The sequence below is a fragment of the Monopterus albus genome, unplaced genomic scaffold (genome assembly GCF_001952655.1).
Source record: "Monopterus albus unplaced genomic scaffold, M_albus_1.0 scaffold20.1, whole genome shotgun sequence".
Lineage (NCBI taxonomy): Eukaryota > Metazoa > Chordata > Actinopteri > Synbranchiformes > Synbranchidae > Monopterus > Monopterus albus.
Genome location: NW_018127900.1, coordinates 1698425 through 1716091, shown reverse-complemented (window position 1 = coordinate 1716091; position 17667 = coordinate 1698425). Strand labels below are relative to the sequence as shown.

General features: G+C 39.6%; 1 protein-coding gene across 1 annotated transcript; it reads right to left on the bottom strand.

The window, feature by feature from the left end:
• Positions 1-1618: 1618 nt before the first annotated feature.
• Positions 1619-9463, bottom strand: smyd1b (SET and MYND domain containing 1b). The gene is made up of 9 exons (XM_020593637.1): positions 9342-9463; positions 8430-8606; positions 7791-8004; positions 7209-7339; positions 5741-5936; positions 4750-4842; positions 4439-4602; positions 4159-4327; positions 1619-1783 (listed from the first exon to the last, which is right to left on the bottom strand). Exons 1-9 carry the CDS (start codon positions 9461-9463, stop codon positions 1619-1621), a joined length of 1431 nt encoding a protein of 476 aa, XP_020449293.1.
• Positions 9464-17667: the final 8204 nt, after the last annotated feature.

The following is a 17667-nucleotide window of genomic DNA, read 5'->3' as shown; positions in this document are numbered from 1 at the left end:
GGTATCTATTGTATGCTCAGGTGGCTTGTTACTGCATTAATTTTGTCCCTGACCTTTTGCAAGAACTGCATTTTTGCTTCACAACACCAGACAAGTTCTGGTTCCTTTATACAGAAACAAATTCCTGGGCCTTTTGTCAGGTGAGCAAGTAATCACTTTAGGTGGTCCGTCTATGCAAGTAATGCAAAGGTAGAATTTCATCCATCTTCAGAGATGAGTCAACCACACCTTATGTGACCAAGCTAGCTCTTATCAGGCAGCTCCATCTTCAGATGAGTGTCAAGTGCGGGTGCTAGTGTTCCAGCTGCACACTTAAGGCTGCTTTTACTGTTGAACTGGCTGAGGACCCACTAGTAGACCAAGCTTAATTCTCCTCAGCAGCCACCTGCTTCTCATTCTGAATGGAGTCAGCAAGGACACTGTCCAGGTGTAAACGTTACTGTCCTCCTGTCCTTGAGAGTTTGGGCAAAATTCAGACCTAGTACAATCAACCTACTGCAATTGTTTACAAGCTGTGCAACAGGACTAAACATGTAGCAGACCTTACCAGAGCCCCAGCTGCTACCAAGGAAAAGAGCAAGTAACTGGACATGAGTAAATACTGAACTGGTTCTCGTGGGCAAGAGCTAAACAAATCCTGTTACTGTTAATAGCTACTGTCTTGATATGTGCAAAAACAATGCCACCACAGCAGTGTATGTCTCTAATGGGTTTTTATGACCTTCCCCATATGCTGTAACCCTGTCATCCTATCTCATGGGAAAAAAAATTCCCCTAAATGGTAAAAAGTCATCTACTTCAGCTCACACCAAGTTTGGTTAGTCTTGTCAAATAAGCCTTTGAAGTTTGCAGTTTAACAAGTTCATCTCAGCTATTGTAATTACCCTGCCCCATGTATATTATGTGCAATATGAGCCTATTCATGTCACCATTTCATTGCATCCACATTCACACTTAGCAATCTAAAAACAAACATTGTTTCAGTAAAATTTATTGTGTTCATCTTCAGTGTCACAATAAATAGATTATGCAGTCATATTTGTATAAAATCCTGTAATATTACTTTACCATTCTTTGTGTTGTGACATCTTTCCCAGTTTGGTAACAGCTTCAACTTGTAAATAAATGCACATGTACTGCCGTCCAAGAGGAGAGGGGAGAGTGCAACTAGTATTGAGGACAGTTGGGTGCAACTGTAGGGGGGAGACAAACTGCCTAGTTACATATTGTTGCTTTAAGTTTGCCTTTTTGGGTGTGTAGTGGGGTTCAAAAGTTTCTTATTCAGGATTAAAGCATTACTAGTAACAGCTTAAAGGTGTACCTGCTGAAACTTGGCTAACATGTGGATAACATTAGGGAGCATGGCTGATGGGCAGAATGAGTGTGCACTGCATATTTAAAAAAAAAACTAACTACTACTGTGTATTTCTGCCTATGATTTTAGTTCCACTGGCTTTGGACTTTTTAAAACAAAATGCAAAATTTTAATGTGACCTCTTTAATGAAAAGTGTAACAAAAGAGTGATACAGAAAATGATCACATGATTAAATAGGTAGACTCACACCTGCACTCCAAAAACTGTTCACAGTAAACAGGATGGTTGTCTTGACCCCATGATTACTTCCTCCGATGGAAGAGATTCTTGATTCCCTCCTCTACAGACTTGGGTTCGTGCATCATGGTCATTGGTTTGTTCTTCAGAGCTGCTTCTCTCATACTGTGATAAACATACTCGTTCTGCTTGAACATCCTCAGCTCCATTTCTGTCTGCACCCGCATTGCCTGTGGGGATATCAGGAAGGAAACACCAGTGTTTCAATAGTCAAGCCATGAGTTAGCTATAGTATACAACTAGAAAATGTGATTTCTGAAGAAACTGCGGTGGGATTGCTGCCTGCTGAGACAGCTTCATCCAAACTGTGCTGCTGCCTGCTGGAAAAGCTTAAGCCTAACTGAACTGCTGCTAAAGGTGAAAATAACTGTTAATAACTGGGTAAGAAACAATTTGCAGAATGGGAGAGACTATTTTCAAGGTTCCTATGGAAGGGTAAAAAACCCAGGGTCAAGTATAAAACCCTACAATTGGAAAAAGAGAAGGGGAGAAGGAGCCTTCCATCTTTGCAAGAGTATTATTATGCTGCCCAGTTGAGGCCACTGGGGTGCTTGTGCTCTCCAATCTATGCAGCAGGGTGGAAAATTTGTTGAGGGAACAACAATTAAAGGAATACCAATTAAGGCTTTAGTAGCCGACACAAAATTGCGGGCAGAAATCAATATACCAAATGAGCACATATCTTATACGATGTTAACAGCGTGGCATGAAACAATTAAAATGTGTCATTTGGAAGACTCATCCAAAATTTTGCGATGGTGTGCATATGACTCAGAGTTCATCCCAAACAAATATGATGACAGGTTTATTAACTGGATTTCAAAAGGATTAACCTGCTATAATTCATTTGTCCAAAAGGGGACACTGCAAACTTTTGACACCCTGAAACATAAATATGGCTTGAGCTCCGAGGACTTCTTCAGATACCTACAGGTTAGACACTATTTTAATAAGAATTTCAAAGTGCCCTTAGCTGACCAGGGATTCCTTCAAACATTTATTTCACTAACAAAATCATTGTCACCCACAAAAATGATTTTTAAATTATACAACAGCTTTCAGCAGAGTAAGAGGAGGAACACATATTACATAAAGAGAAGTGGGAAAAAGAAGGAGGGTTAACTATCACAGAGGAGAATTGGGAACACATATGTCAGATGCAATGGGCTTCAACAGAATTGAACAGTTGGCGTGAATTTTGTTGGAAAAATATTATCATATTTTCATTACCCCTGCTCAAAAAAGATATCAAGGAATTGGAGATGCTTGTTGGAGATGTGGCCACAAAGGGGCGAATCACTTCCATATCTTTTGGAATTGTAAAGTTGTTCACAAATACTGGTCTGAGATCCATGAACATTTACAAAACATGTTTTCAATTACCATACCATTAACATTTGAAACCATGTATCTGGGTAATATAGTAATTGATGGGTTTAATAAGAAGGATAAGAAATTACTATATATTCTGCTGGCCGCGGGCAAAAAATCTATCACAAGAAGATGGAGCAAACCTGAACAACCAACAACTGATGTCAGGATGGACATCATACAAGAGATTTATTCAATGGAAAAAATGTCCTGTTCACTCAGACTGCAGAAGGACACATTTTACCAGATATGGTCGAAATGGACGGAATATGTGAAACCTGTAAGGCCTGACTTTGTGTAAAACCACTGGGTGCCTATGTAGTAGTGACACATGTGATACACAGTGAGGTACCAATAGAGAAGAGGTTCCCCTGCCCCAGTCATGTTCTTTGTTTGTTGTTGTTTTTCATTTTATTTTTCTGGTTTAAGAAAAAAAAGGAAAAAAGCAAAAGTATTGTATAGTAATACATTGCAGATTGTACTCATTATGCAGCTTGCTTTTTCAAAAAGTAAATAGGAAAAAAAATAACTGGGTAAGAAGTTAAATAAATGAAACTCCATCAATACAGATGACAATACATTGGTGTATACTGTATTTGTGTGCCTAAAAGATTGTGTTTTTGAAGAGCCAGTGTATTCCAGAGCCCAAACGGTGTGTTTTCATAATCTGAAATAGAAGGCCAAATGCGCTTGCTCTTCAAACTATGAAATTTATGGCCTGACTACAACTAAAAAAGACTTTTAATTTAAAAATCTGGCATGTTACAGGGCATTTGTATGAGTTCAAACTACAGCCTGTGGCTCTTATTTTGACAATCCAGCATGAAGGAGAGTGAGGACATCTCTATTGACTCTATAAGGACAGGTTTTTTTTACAGAAGTGGCAGATTATGGGGATGTCAGGAGCAGCGCCATAGAGTTACACGGATTTGGCTGCAATCTTCCAAAGTGAAATAGCAATGTATTATACTTGTGACATTTTAAGTTAGTGACATAGGAAGAACATATCATTGGGATCACTGGTGTAACAATCCCACCAAACCGACCTGGCCGCCGGCTGCCACCTTGTTCTCTGGTTGCAACTTAAATTTGGTCTGACAATAACCTTGAAGCAGAGCCAAATAAAAGCCTAACCACATTGTCTGTACATATTTTGAGATTCTAAGACATTTACCTCCAGGTCTTTGGTGATAGGATGTGTTGGACCGTGTGTAACCATGAGAATGGCATAGGCCTTACAGATCATACCATGTCCAACCTCTATCTGTCCAGCTTGCCAGTGAGTCACTCCTGCTCGCATGGCAGCCATACCGAGAACAGCATTGTTTGGATGGTACAGCTTCCTGTCAGAGGAAAGAAACTTTTTTTGTGTGTGTGTGTATATACAATTGCTGGAGAGAATATAGTCAAGTCATGTGTGTGAGTCACAACAGACGGCTCACTATCATACTTACAGGTACCCCTCCACCATTTTGCGTGCGTACTCTGCTGCGTCATCGAAGTACTGGAGATAAGCTTGCACCTCACTTAACGTGCTCCACATCCTCAGCAGGTAGATGTGAGTGTCAGCCAAAATTGACTCTGCTTTCTCTATGCATTCCCTGCAGATTTTCACCACCTGAATAGAGAAAAAAAACAACAACATGAAGAGGAGAACTCTTTTTAAAAAATTAGCACAGCATTGGCAAGAGAATAAAAATATGGTTTGAATTCTGTAGTGTGATTAAAAATGTCCTAATATATTTTTTACAGTAATTTGTTTTACCTCATGGTAGTCTCCATTTAATCGAGCTTTATCCATCTTCTCCAGCATTTGAAAGCAATGATCTGTTGCCTCTTTCACCTGTTCCTCTGAAGGCTAAAAGGTTGGAGATGTGAGATTGATTCAAATTTAATGAGAGAATGAAATAATGTTGCACCACAAATGTTGACACACTGGCAATTAAATACACCATGGAATCTGCTTTACTGGATATTTTTGTAAAAGACATACTATCTAATTTTAAAGAAAACAGATTTGCCTTATCTAGGTTCATAAAACCCTGATTATTTTATTTTAATAGGACTTTGGACCTGCTGAAAGGCTCCTGTCCAACACTTGAATGTTTACCTAGCTAATAACAAACCAATTTCATACAAAATTTGAAGACATTTCTTGTTTATAATGGTCATTATTAGAAGGCTAAATTTGCCATATCAAAACCGTTTTGGTTAGCATGTCAAATTTCTATTGTTATAAATAGAAAAACATTCTTCTGCTGATAGCTCCTGACACCTGCTATTTATAACTCGTGACACGCAGACACACAACGTGGATTGTGCTCATCATATTGTGCAAGTGTAGTGTTTCACAGATTAAGATAATGCCGAGCTGTATCGTTCAAGGTCATCAAATTACTAGAGTTTTCAGGGTGTGAAAGAGATGAAACAACATGAAAGAGATAATTCCTGGTATATGATAAAACACTGAAATGCAATTACAGCCTTGAAATAATTAAGGTTATTAGGTAAATAAACTTTATTACAGTAATTTTTCTTGCTCTTGCTGCAATTAAAAGTCTGAACACATGTACATACACAGAGTGAGGAAGCTAAATCCACTGAGAGTTATTTTTGCTTAAAATAGTCACCGCCTCTGCATCTCATGTTTCCCATCCATCCTTATCACCTATGAGGACTAAATGTGTTGACAGGGTTTGTTCCTTTTTGTCTTGTGCAGTATAAAAATGAACACAGTTACATACGATGACACAAACCTTGACTCCATCCACTTCCCTTCCCCCCATCTTCAGGTCATCTTTGATGCGGTTCTTGCAGTGCTCGCACGTGCAGTCAAAGAAGTACTGCGTTTTCAGCAGTCTCTGTCTTTCCTCTGACAAGTTCAAGTAGTCCACATATGCAACAGTCAACTCCTCTCCCTCTGCGATCTTACCCAAAGAACGCAGCTCAATCCTGAGAAAGAAAAACACAGGTGAATGCAAGCAGATGTGCAGTGACCTGTTTAATTCATTTAGTTATCTGTTTACATAGTTTGATAGGTGGTGAAACCGTGCTCCAAAGAATGGCTTTCACTTCCAGTCAATCCAGCTGTAGGATTGATGGAGTGGATATTAGTGAATATCAGAGAGAATATGTCAAAGTTAAGCCAAAGTTTAGTTAATTAATTATGTGAATATACCACTTTTCTAAATGTACATGTATCTGCATGCTATCTATAAATGAGCAGGATACATTTCATACATGACTGGACCATTTTGAGCAGATACTTTCATTTACATATACTTAGTTTCATTTATTGTTAATTTGAGTCTCACCCATTTGGTTTGTTTTATTTCTTCCAACATTTGCAAACACACAATACTGAGTCTACATTTAGCAAATGTATGACAAACCTACTTACATTAGTAAAGGTTAAAATGAAAAATGTAATATAAGCTGAAATATAAAATATTATGTATACTGTACCTAGCTTTAAAAAATGAATGTTTACATTAAAATATTGTTTTTGTGATGTTTTTTTTAGTCTGATGTTGCATGGAGTTAGAGGTGAAGTAATTAAAACAGTGTTATATATATTAAAGAAGCTACTAATAAACTTTAACACAGTGTGTAGGCCAGACACAGTGCGGTCAGACATGGACAGACGCACAAAGTGACAAAACAGCAACACATGAGTAAGACTTTGTGTGGACATGGCAAACAGATAAATGTGTGTGATTAAAGAATGAGGTGAAGAAGTATGCAGGGTGGAAACGGCACCAGCTTTTAAATAAATGTGAGAGCATTCAAGCAGCATATTGACGTTCTGATGTGACCATCACACCAAACATTCAATGCAAACAACAGGGTACTACTGACAAAGGCTTATTTTGTACAACACAGAGTGGGAGGGTCGACGGTGGTTATACAGTACGTAATGATGAATTGATTAAGAATTTTATGTGGTGCTCTAATAAGTAACAATTAAAAAGGCTTAAACTGAGGTAACGCACCTCTGTTGAGAATGAAACATAGTATTCACATCCGATTGACTGAAAGACAAACAGGAAGCAGTTTTACACCAAATGCAACCTGACAAACACACAAACACTACACAGCAGCATGTAAACACACACACAAACATTTTACATTTGAACTTTTAATCCAGTCAGTTCCAACTAAATACAAAAATGAGTGGGTTTAACTGAAGAGCAGTTTCACCTTAAGTGGTATATTTGTACTTACTTGCCGTGGTTGAGGATGACAGTGCAGTTTGGCCAGCAGTCATGGTTCACTAGACACAGATTTGGGAACAGACCGACTCCCACTGCCTGAAGGCCCCTGTGGTCACTCACAGTGAAACCATTACAGTTGATCTGGGAGAAAGAGAAGTAATGTGCACATTCAATTTTGAAAGGCCCTTCTAAATACAATTCAGACCTCCAACCCTCTGGCTGGGAGATGACTGCTCTACCCACTGAACCACAGTCGCCCCTTAAACTTTCAAGATTAACTTGTTAGACTGTGTGAACTGAGTAAAGTTAAATGTGGAAACTTGTGCTTTAAACCCGCTGTTTGAAGGAACATTCTTGAGTTAACAACATAAATATGTTCAGTCGTCCTTGTCACCTTGAAACTGTGTTGTGTAAATATTTTCATATTAACCAATGGCAACTGCTGACAAAACATTTGGGGAGTAGGGGCAGGTTCAGCTCATCTTCTAGTGCTGGTTCACTGAAGAAAGCAGTCCCTGATTTGGTACACAACACCTACAGTACTGACATAATTCAGAAAAGACAAATGTAGTGTTCAGATATTTAGACGCACCACTCCAAACATATGCGAGATGACGTCGACTGTGTGCTGCTTGTTGTTTTGAGGCCAGTAGTCCAGGAAGTTGTGGATGTCCACTTTGAGCTCCTTCATCTCATCCTGTTGCATGTCAGCGATGTGGTCCTCCAGCTCCTCCAGTGTGGTCAGCTGCATGTCAGACACCATGCTTCCCTCCTTGTCAAGGCGCCACATGATGCGAGCCACCAAACTGCAGCGAAGAAGAAGAAATGACTGCGAGGGTCACAGTATGTCAAGACTAATTTACAGTATGTATTAACTGAATAGGTTTTAAGTTTTAAGTGATGACATACAGTACCACATCTGTTGTCCTGTCATACAGTAATGAAGCCAAAACTGATGCAACTCAGAAATAAATTAACTTAATTAAATGTGGCTCTATGCCTTTGTAGGGTTGTTTGTTTTGTTTTGTTTTCTCTTTTAGTTTTTTTACAAGAATCAGTTTGAATCAATAAGCAAAAACAACACTGCACCAAACAAACTTCTGCTTTTGTGATTTAGTAGGCTGCATTATTAATAGTATGTGTGCATGTTCTTTACATTGTGGTTTTGTTTTGTTTTTTTAACATGTTATTTAGCATTACTGTCACTTCCTGTTTTTTTCCTTCCACTTACCGGATGTTCTCATTTGGTACTTTGCCATAAGCTTTGATGGCACTACATTCTTGCTTGTGTTCAGCCCAGCCAGCACGCTGGCAGGTTCGGTCACAGTAATGAGCGAATTTGCACTGGCCGCACCTCTGGAGCTTGTCTTGTCTGCGGAAACAGCTGTGGCAAATGCGTTCTGTTAAACTGTAGAAAACCAGAGAAGACAGAAAAAGAAAAGTTGTTATGATTCATACGGCACATGCATGTTGTAACTACAGTTCTCAAAGGAAGAGTTAGCCTTACCCATCTCCAAATGCACTGTTATAGTGAGCTACACTGCTTCTTTGTAAATGTATTGCATTTAAATACAATCTTTCATATGAGCTGATTCTTTCTATATCATCTTTCAGATGATATCATAATAACATAACATCAACTCAACAATTCCATACTGCACCTCACAGTCCATCTAGTAGAAGTAAATGATATAGAAGAGGGCTTTTGTAAAGATAGTAAAGTCTGGCCTGTCATATTATTTTGAAGGTCATAGAAACTCATGAAAATTCAGATACTAAAGGAAAGTACAGCTGTGCATTGTTGTCTGAGAGATACACTAAATACTGTATGTCATGATTCTGTCTTCCACATTTTATTCCTGGTTATTCCTGTTTGCTAGTTCTTTCATGTTATCAGCACTTATTTAGTTACAGTTATGTAGGCAAAAAACATCCCAAGTAGGAGCGTTCTCCATCGGGGAAACAGTTGTCTCCACATGATGAACTAACATTCATCTTTATGGCCTTTCAAAACAGAAAAATGTGAGATAGTGTGGATGTAAATCTAGAAAAAAAATGATTGTCCAGCTGCCCGAGTGTTCTCATAATCATCACATCTGAACACATCCCCCACCACATCCAGAACTCACATCATCACACATACCTGTCAAACACAACAGCTGCAAGACTGGGCTCAGAAAAAATGACATCTCCAGCCCAAAACTCCTTGGTCGCCTTCAAACCCCTGCCCTTTCCAGGTGAGTCAAATATTGCCACATTCTCCATGGAAGCTACACTGGTCTCCACGGTGCTGCTGAATAGATAGTGAGCTGAGTGTTTCACTGGTAGAGAGAGGATAACTACAGCAGTAAAGTAGCTGAGGAACTTGTAGAGCAATCTCTGCCCTCTGTGTTCTTCAGTGACAACTGCACATTCCTTACCCAAGGTACTAAAATAGCTATCCACCTCTTGAACTGTACCACGACAGACACAAAATAGGTTGGTGGTGATTTGACTCATTATGTCACAGAAAAATAAGATATATTTATTGGACATAAATGTAAATAAAACCAACAACCGTGCATGAAAATAACACTACTGAACTCACTGTCCTTCTTTGAAATCCTTTCATTTATGATCACATTTTCTGCTTTTTGTCCCAGTAACTACCCCCATTAGTGAATTGGTAGGTGCCCCAGTCCTGGAGGGTTATTTTTGTACCCCAGTTGGGGCTGTCTGTCAGGAGAGTGTGGTGATGCCGGACAGCTGTGAGAGGTTTACCAGAATCAGAGTTGCTCTATCTCTCTGTTTCTTCTCTGTTCTGGTGCCTTCTCTCTCTCTCTTCTCTCTCTCTGTAATTACGATTGTGGTTATGACAACAACTTCACTGTCATACACTCATATACATACTTTGAGGGATTAGCTTTAGGGTCCCCAAAATGGACGTCAGACCCCACAGTGTTATGACCAGGTTTGGGTTCCCACAGTTTGATATATTAAACTGTAGAGTAGAATATCTGTTGATGTTCCCCAGCTTCAGTGTGTTGACATAAAAACGTGATCCAGCCATTCATAGCTCCATCTTGGATGATAAAGTCACTGTAAAGTCTATTTGATTTTTGCATTAAATGTGATATCTTCTGCTCGTTTAAATGAGGAATTTGACCTGTATCCTCATCTGTGACATGTCAAGTTGCGACATTTTGTTAAAATGAGTTTTGTTTTGGCACTTATTGTAGGTGAAAAGCTAAAAGCATCCAAGCAGAACTACTGCACACTGAAGATGGCATAGCCAAAATGTCTGTATGTGACAATTTAAACTAAGTAACAGGGAAGTCTAATAGATTTACAAATCCTCTTTTGGATAAAGAAGAAAAGACACAAACATGTGCATATAAAAATGTCCTCATATACAACACATACATGCTCACATTTTCTGAAAAGGCTAAATCAAATCTAACAATATATGTCTTATATGTGTATATTCATATAACTTTATGTGGTCTTAGTGGTCAGTTAAGTTTGGTGTTGTATTACAGACATCGTTTCAGTTAATGCTTAACAACAGATACTTGACACCAACATCACACACATAAATATAATGCAGACATTACTTTACAAGGCATTGCATATTAAACACACAATCAGTGTCAAAGCAAGTGAGCAAACAAGCTATTCTCATGTCTGCAGTCTCCTCTCGGTATCAGCTGTTTAGTGCAGTGTGATCTGTGTTCTCTCTCTAATAATGTACAGGCGGTATCAGCTGTTTAGTGCAGTGTGATTTGTGTTCTCTCTCTAATAAGAGAGAGTGTGTGTGCTGGACATCAGTGAGAGACTTTTAAAAGGACACTAGGCATCTTAAATTGTTTACTTCGGCGATCCTCCACCTAGGTGACTGCCTAGTTAGCCTAAGCATTCAAATGGCCCTGCTCCACAATAAAGGAAACCAATGAGCACACAAGATAATAAATCAGCAATAACACTGATTAGGAAATTAAAAGATAAGAACGCAATAAACCCATAACATACCAAGACACAACCGTGCAAAAGTACCACAGAGTCATCATACATACTGTAGACGTTTAAGAGGTACTACAGTCATATGTATGTATATACAATCATGGCTTCTTCCAGTGGCTCAGAATCACCTTTAGATGTTGGAGCAAAATGTGATCCTTTCATGCATTCCTTGACTTATATGAGTGAATCTCTTGCATGCTGTGTTTGATCTGATTAAATACTCAAGCTTGTGTGTGTTAAATGGCTGATGCTGACATAATCACATAAAACAGCTTGTACCTCTCAGTGTTAAACAGGGAGAGAGAAAATAAGTCAGGAACTGCTAATGTGTATATACAATGTATAAAGTGGAATGTAACATTAATAGTGGTTTTTAAACGATAATGAGAAACAAAGACTTTACAGGAGAATTAGCAAAAAATCAAAGCTGTCAACCTGAATACAGGTATTCTTTAAACATTAGTTAAAGCATAGAAAAAGTAAATGATCCAAGGCTTGTGCCACTAAAGGACTGACCCTCGACCACATGCCTTATAGGACCTTGTGAAAGATACAAAAAATGTAGGTCTGTCAATACCTCACAATTTAATGACACCGAATAAAAGATATCACATTTAAGTCTGAACTTTGAAGCTTCAGCTGAACTTTGAAATACATTTTTGCACAATATAACGACAATGTATTTTGTCCCACTTACTTACACTGCAATACACAGCCAACATAAACAGAAAGAACAATTATAGCTATGGTTAAATCTTTCAGTGTTGATGTGGGAATGCCAATATTGTTTCAAGACTTGAAAACTTTGAACTTATCTTTTAATAATAGTAGATAATGTTGCATTTGGAATACTTATGGCCAGCCTCACATGTGCTCTCCTATGTGTTTGAACAGCATTGCTTCATTCTGCTTTTTTAGTAGTAAACCCAAACTTTAATTCGGTATAATATGAACAGCTAACATTAAAGGAAATGAGGGAAACATGATTGAATCTTACTTCCCCGATTCTTGGTAAACAAAATGTATGTATTAATGTATGGTTCAAAGGATATACATGCCTATATGGAACTTTCTCTTAAATCAACAGAGGGGGAAACAGGGATATAGAAATTGCTGGGGAAGAAATCGCAGCCCTATGTGAAGTTAGTGTTTTATACTACTATGTTTACAACACCACTGTCCCCTAGTGGACAGTCAGTGGAACATGCAACAGAAAAGGTGCCTCCTTGTTAGAGAATTGCCAGTTTAATAATGTATAAAGATTACATCAGCCTAAAAATCACATTAATGTGGGAATTGGGCAACTGTACTGCAGAACAGTGCATGTGTCCTATCTTACATTACTATAGAAATCTGGGATGTGGTAGGCCTAAGTAGTAAGTGTATGCAACAGATCAGAGGATCATCCTCTGGTACTCTATGCATGCTTTCTTAATTTCCTGGAGTTTTGGATTTACTGTGCATGTGTGTTGTATTTGGGCTGTTCTGCTCCCTACAGGGGGCACTCCGGTACTCGTCACAATGAAGGGATGCACACTGGCCAAAAAACAAATGAGTGAAAGAAAGGGGTAAATCAAGGCTCGCCTGATTAATGTTGTATAACTTCTGTGAGCAGCAGCAAGTCACTGACTGCAGAGAGCATTGTCCACAACAAGAAAATCATAGAAAATAAACATTAGTTGAAACATGCTATTACAATTTTTAAAAAATATTTTTCATAACTAAATGTATAAGTTTTTATTATATGTGTGGTGTGGAGTCTGAAAGAGCATGGCACTTTATAGGCAGGGTAGGTCTAATGAAAGATTGAGTTGCATTGTGGGAAGTGTAGGATTTTTGTAGCTTGGCCCTTATCAGGGACCAAAAATCAGGGCATCTTGTTTTGCAGCATTGTTTTTCCTTTAAAATTCTGTTAGCTCACATGTCCTTATGAAGGTGCAATACTAAATTGCTGGTATTCTATGTAATTGCATCCACTGGGTGCTGGTGTAGCCTTCCAGCATATACCCACATAACAGGTTTTTGGATCTGAATATCTGTTTGTGCATCTTTCTGTAATATAGTTCCTGTTTGAAATTTTGATGTAAGGACAAACATGGTTACCTCAAAATAGTTACAAATTTATCGTCCTCCCTTGAGTTGTCATGATGTTGACATTGTCTAAAGTGTTTCTTCCTGAATTTGAAATCGCATTTTATTCATTTTCTCCATTCAGCACCATCTTGACTTTTACAGAGTTGAGAATGTAAAACATTAATGCTGACTGTACTTTATGAAGTGCCTCTGTGTTGTGGTGATAATATGTTGTGTTTCTACCTGGGTGTGCTGCCTTCATTTGGGGGAAAACTCCATTATATGTAGGGGAATTTTATCAAGTACTTTAAAATTGAGTCGTTTTTGCTTTGTAACACATGGCGTTTCTTCAAAGTGGGTGAAACTATCATGATTTACAGAAACCCAGAATGTTCACTGCCAAGAAAGACTCAAAGCAGCAAACAAACTACAAAATGGAGCATGGCATAGACCTACATAGCATACAACACCATTTCCTGAAAACAAACAAACAAAACTCATTACTGACATTTTATTATCTAGAACATTAATTTGAAAAACAGGCGTTTATCTGTTGATGCATCCACCGTCTCCTCCACCTCCATTAATGCATCCACCTATTCATCCCGTCATCCATGCAGGGGACTGTGTATGACTCTATAGGCTTTTCCCAAGGGACAGCACTGGATGAAAGCCAAAAGGGGGCGTTTGTATTATACAGCCAGAGGGGCGGGACCAGAGGTGGGTGTGTGTCTCTCAGCTGATGCGCGTATCAACCGACCGACTCCATCATCAGCATCCGACGCTGACAGCGGTCGAAGACAGCATCCCTAATATTACCGACCCACGGTAACATCGCGGAATAATTCAGAGCCCAGCCGACCTGGACTGACGTTGCTGTCTTGTGACAACATTGTTTATTGAGGCTGCCATCTTACAAACCACCGAGCTGCAAAATACTGAGTAACCTTTGACGATGGACCGCCAGGACGCTACAATCGGTAAATCAAAGCCTCTGCATTATATGTCGTCAATGTCAGTGACGCTGTGCATTTTAATTTAGATTTGTATCATTGTTGTTATTATTATTCAGCGAGGGCCGTGCGTTTGTTTTTGTCTCAGGCCTAGCGAATAATTGAGAACGCAGTGGATTCAGGGCTTGATGCGGATGCTGCTAAAGCCGCCCTTGCCGCCGAGGGATGCAGAGAAAAGGGGAGAGAGAGGGAGTCGTGAGGGGAGGGGACTGAGGCAGAGCAGCAGATAGATAGGGAGTGTATTTACTACTACTACTATTCACCCAGGTGGAAGTAAACTAGCAAACGGGCTGAGAAGGGGAGGTTCCCTGGCATGACTGCCTTTCACTCTCTCTCTCTCTCTCTCTCTCTCTATCTATGTATCTATCTGTCTATCTGTCTATCTATCACAACCAGGGAAACATGCTACCCTATGATTCTGATCATGTGAATGTTTATATGTGAGCATCCTCTTAGATACTAGGCTATGCTGTAATTCAGTATAGTTGATGGCTACAGACTATATAAATATGATAGCCTAGATACAAGCATATTTACTTCTGTAAGCACATATTCTTCTTATTTCCCCACATACTCCACCGAGTTCCAGGTCTGTAGGTAGACCAAAGTAAAGCTAATGCGGACAGCAGTCCTGCAGTTAATCCTCATGGTGGCTATATGTTCTGTTTTAGATGGTGATTCAGTTTTATGGTCACGCTGGAGATGGCAGTTTGTGATTATGTTGAATTGTACTGTGAGGTGGTTGGATCTGAATTTTTGAGCATTTACTTTTTGTTTCAGTCAGTGAATGGCTAATGGGAAACAGATGGAAAGAGATGTAGATGATGCACAACAAAGCGATGTTACAGTCGGCATCCTAATCCCCTATAGACCCACTGAGAGGTGTTTCTAGTATTTAGTCTACTCTTGCTGAGTTAAATGTGATACAAAATACTAAGAACACATCTTCATTTATTGCAGCACAATTCAACTACACCGCAACTCGCAGTCTTTCATTTCATATTCACATTTAATAGGGATGTCAAGCTACTGTAAAATTAATTTGGTTCAATAACAGTCCTGCAGTTGCTCCTATGTTGAAATAGTTTAGAGAGGTGCTGATTCAACATTAAAATCATTTTGGAGGATGTAGTTCGTGGTGCTGTCCAGAGGTGTTTCTAATATTTTGCACAACCCATTTATATCAGTAAGGACAGACTAAATATTAGAAACACCTCTCTGAAGGCCAGATAAACCAGCTGGGAGGCTCTGGTAGCTGTGGGCCCCTACGGAGGCCCCACACATTCAAATTGCCCCATACTAATTTTATCCTGAACCCCAGAGACCTAGTATTTTATACATAGCTTGTGATTACTTGATTAAACACAAAATTGAGAAAGAATATACAGCATGGAACATAATGTCAAATGAGAGTATAACAAAGGTGTTAGACTAGATTTTAACACAGAGCCCCTCTCTATGACAGGACCTCGAGATTAGAACCATTAAGGCATTTACTATTTCAGTTTTTATTGTGTTTCATTGGTGCATGGTACTAAACAAAATTGCAGTTAATCAAATTACCACAAGTAATTGACACACAGGCCTGTAATATTATTTTGAGTAGTTTAAATTGTTGAGATGTTGACGTTGCAGCTGTATTTGAGAGCCAGTGACAAAGCTCCATGGCTATGCTTAGGCACCAGTTTGTGATATTTTTGTGTGACAATAATCCTAATACATGGTTATGCACAATGGTTTTTCATATTTGAGTATGACTTATTGGAGTTTTGTTACACTTTGTTCATAATAGAAATCTGACAGGGGGTTAAGATGGCTCTAAACGCATGTATCATATGAATCACAGAATAGTTCCGTGTTTGGTGTAATAACCGTGCTTTATTTCCATGTGTAGTCCGCTTGAACAAATGTGAAAGCTGAGTTTGTGGCAATGGGAAGGTTTACCACAGTAACTTTCTACATATAGTTTTTAATAAGGCTAAGAATAGAGTCACGTCTAAAGCAAAAGCAGATTTATCACTTATTAGTTAAACATATACAGCAGAGGAGTTTGTGGAACAACCTAACAAGTTTAGTGACAACCTAAAAGAAATGTCAGCAAAGGGTTAAAGCAGCATCTATCGGACACAGAGTGAACAAATGTCACAATAATGTATTTATTGCAGGGCTGTTATATGTAGATGGCTCTTTTTGTGTTCATAGAGAATGTAAACAAACAAACAAATAGAATAAAATAAAATTCAATAAAGTGAAATTAAATAAAAAGTCACCCTCCAGGTCAGATATGCTTTTGGAAAACAAATCTGCATGGGTGTGAGTGACCTCAGCATTCCTTATATTTGCAAAAATGTATACACAGAGCTCAAACTAATCAACAACTGAACACCATTACTCCAATTACAGATACCGTACCACAGAAACACCACTGTTTGTTTCCAGTGGCAACTTCTGGAGAGAAGTTTTATTTTTAAACTAAATTTTATACCCTCACGACACGTGAGGTTGTCCAGTCTTATCTGTTTGACCCTTTTCATTTTTATCCTAGTGGGAGGACCACGCTGCCCCTGTATGTGGGCTGGAACCTATTCTGCATTAGCTATTATTGTATAACTAGTCATTATGCAATTACAGTATTGTATAACACCTTTCGTTTTTCTGTGTTCCTCTAGTGTGTGTGCCCCCACTACCTGCATTAGGTTGTCATGACCCACACTACTTCCAAATGTATCTGTGACCCTCCCCAATCCTGACTCCTACCCTCTAATCCCTGACCTTTGACCCCCACTATGGGCAGTGTTGGCAGTGGGGTGGCAGGAGAGCAGGAGTTTGCCATGAAGTCTGTGGGTACGAGGACCACCCTGCCCCGAGCCCCTCCTCTTTCACGTCGTTGCCCTGCTGACCGCAGCTGCAGCGCAGAGCGACTGCCCCGCCCCCCGGCGACTATATCGGACGGGACGGCTTCTAGCGATGAACGAGGAAGTGTTAGTATCGGGACTGGGACCTGTACCGCGACTGACCGACCCACCGAAACAGCCTCCTCCACCAACACTGAATGTACCATGACAGCCCCATGCAACAACAACCAGTTGGAGTGTGGGAATGGACCGGGCAGGAGGGAAAGGGAGTGGGAGAGGGAGAGAGAAAGGCAGCGTGAGAGGGGTAGAGACAGGGACCGGGACAGAGATTGGGACAGAGAGAGGTTAGAGAGGGAGCGAGAGAGGGAGAGAAACAGGGAGAGGGAGCGGGAACGAGTGGAGAGGGAGAGGCTGGAGCGAGAGAGGGAGCGCGAAAGAGAGAGAGCCAGAGAAAGAGAAAGAGAGAGAATTGAGAGGGAAAAGATAGAGAGGGAGAGGGAGAGAGAGAGGGAAAGGGAGAGGGAGAGGG

Coding starts and splice junctions, on each gene's coding strand:
- smyd1b (XM_020593637.1), bottom strand. CDS start 9,463: ATGGAGAATGTGGCAATATTTGACTCACCTGGAAAGGGCAGGGGTTTG. Junction 7,340..7,790: donor TCTCGCATATGTTTGGAGTG/GTGCGTCTAAAT, acceptor TCTTTCTCCCAG/ATCAACTGTAATGGTTTCAC. Junction 4,843..5,740: donor GGGAAGTGGATGGAGTCAAG/GTTTGTGTCATC, acceptor CCAACCTTTTAG/CCTTCAGAGGAACAGGTGAA.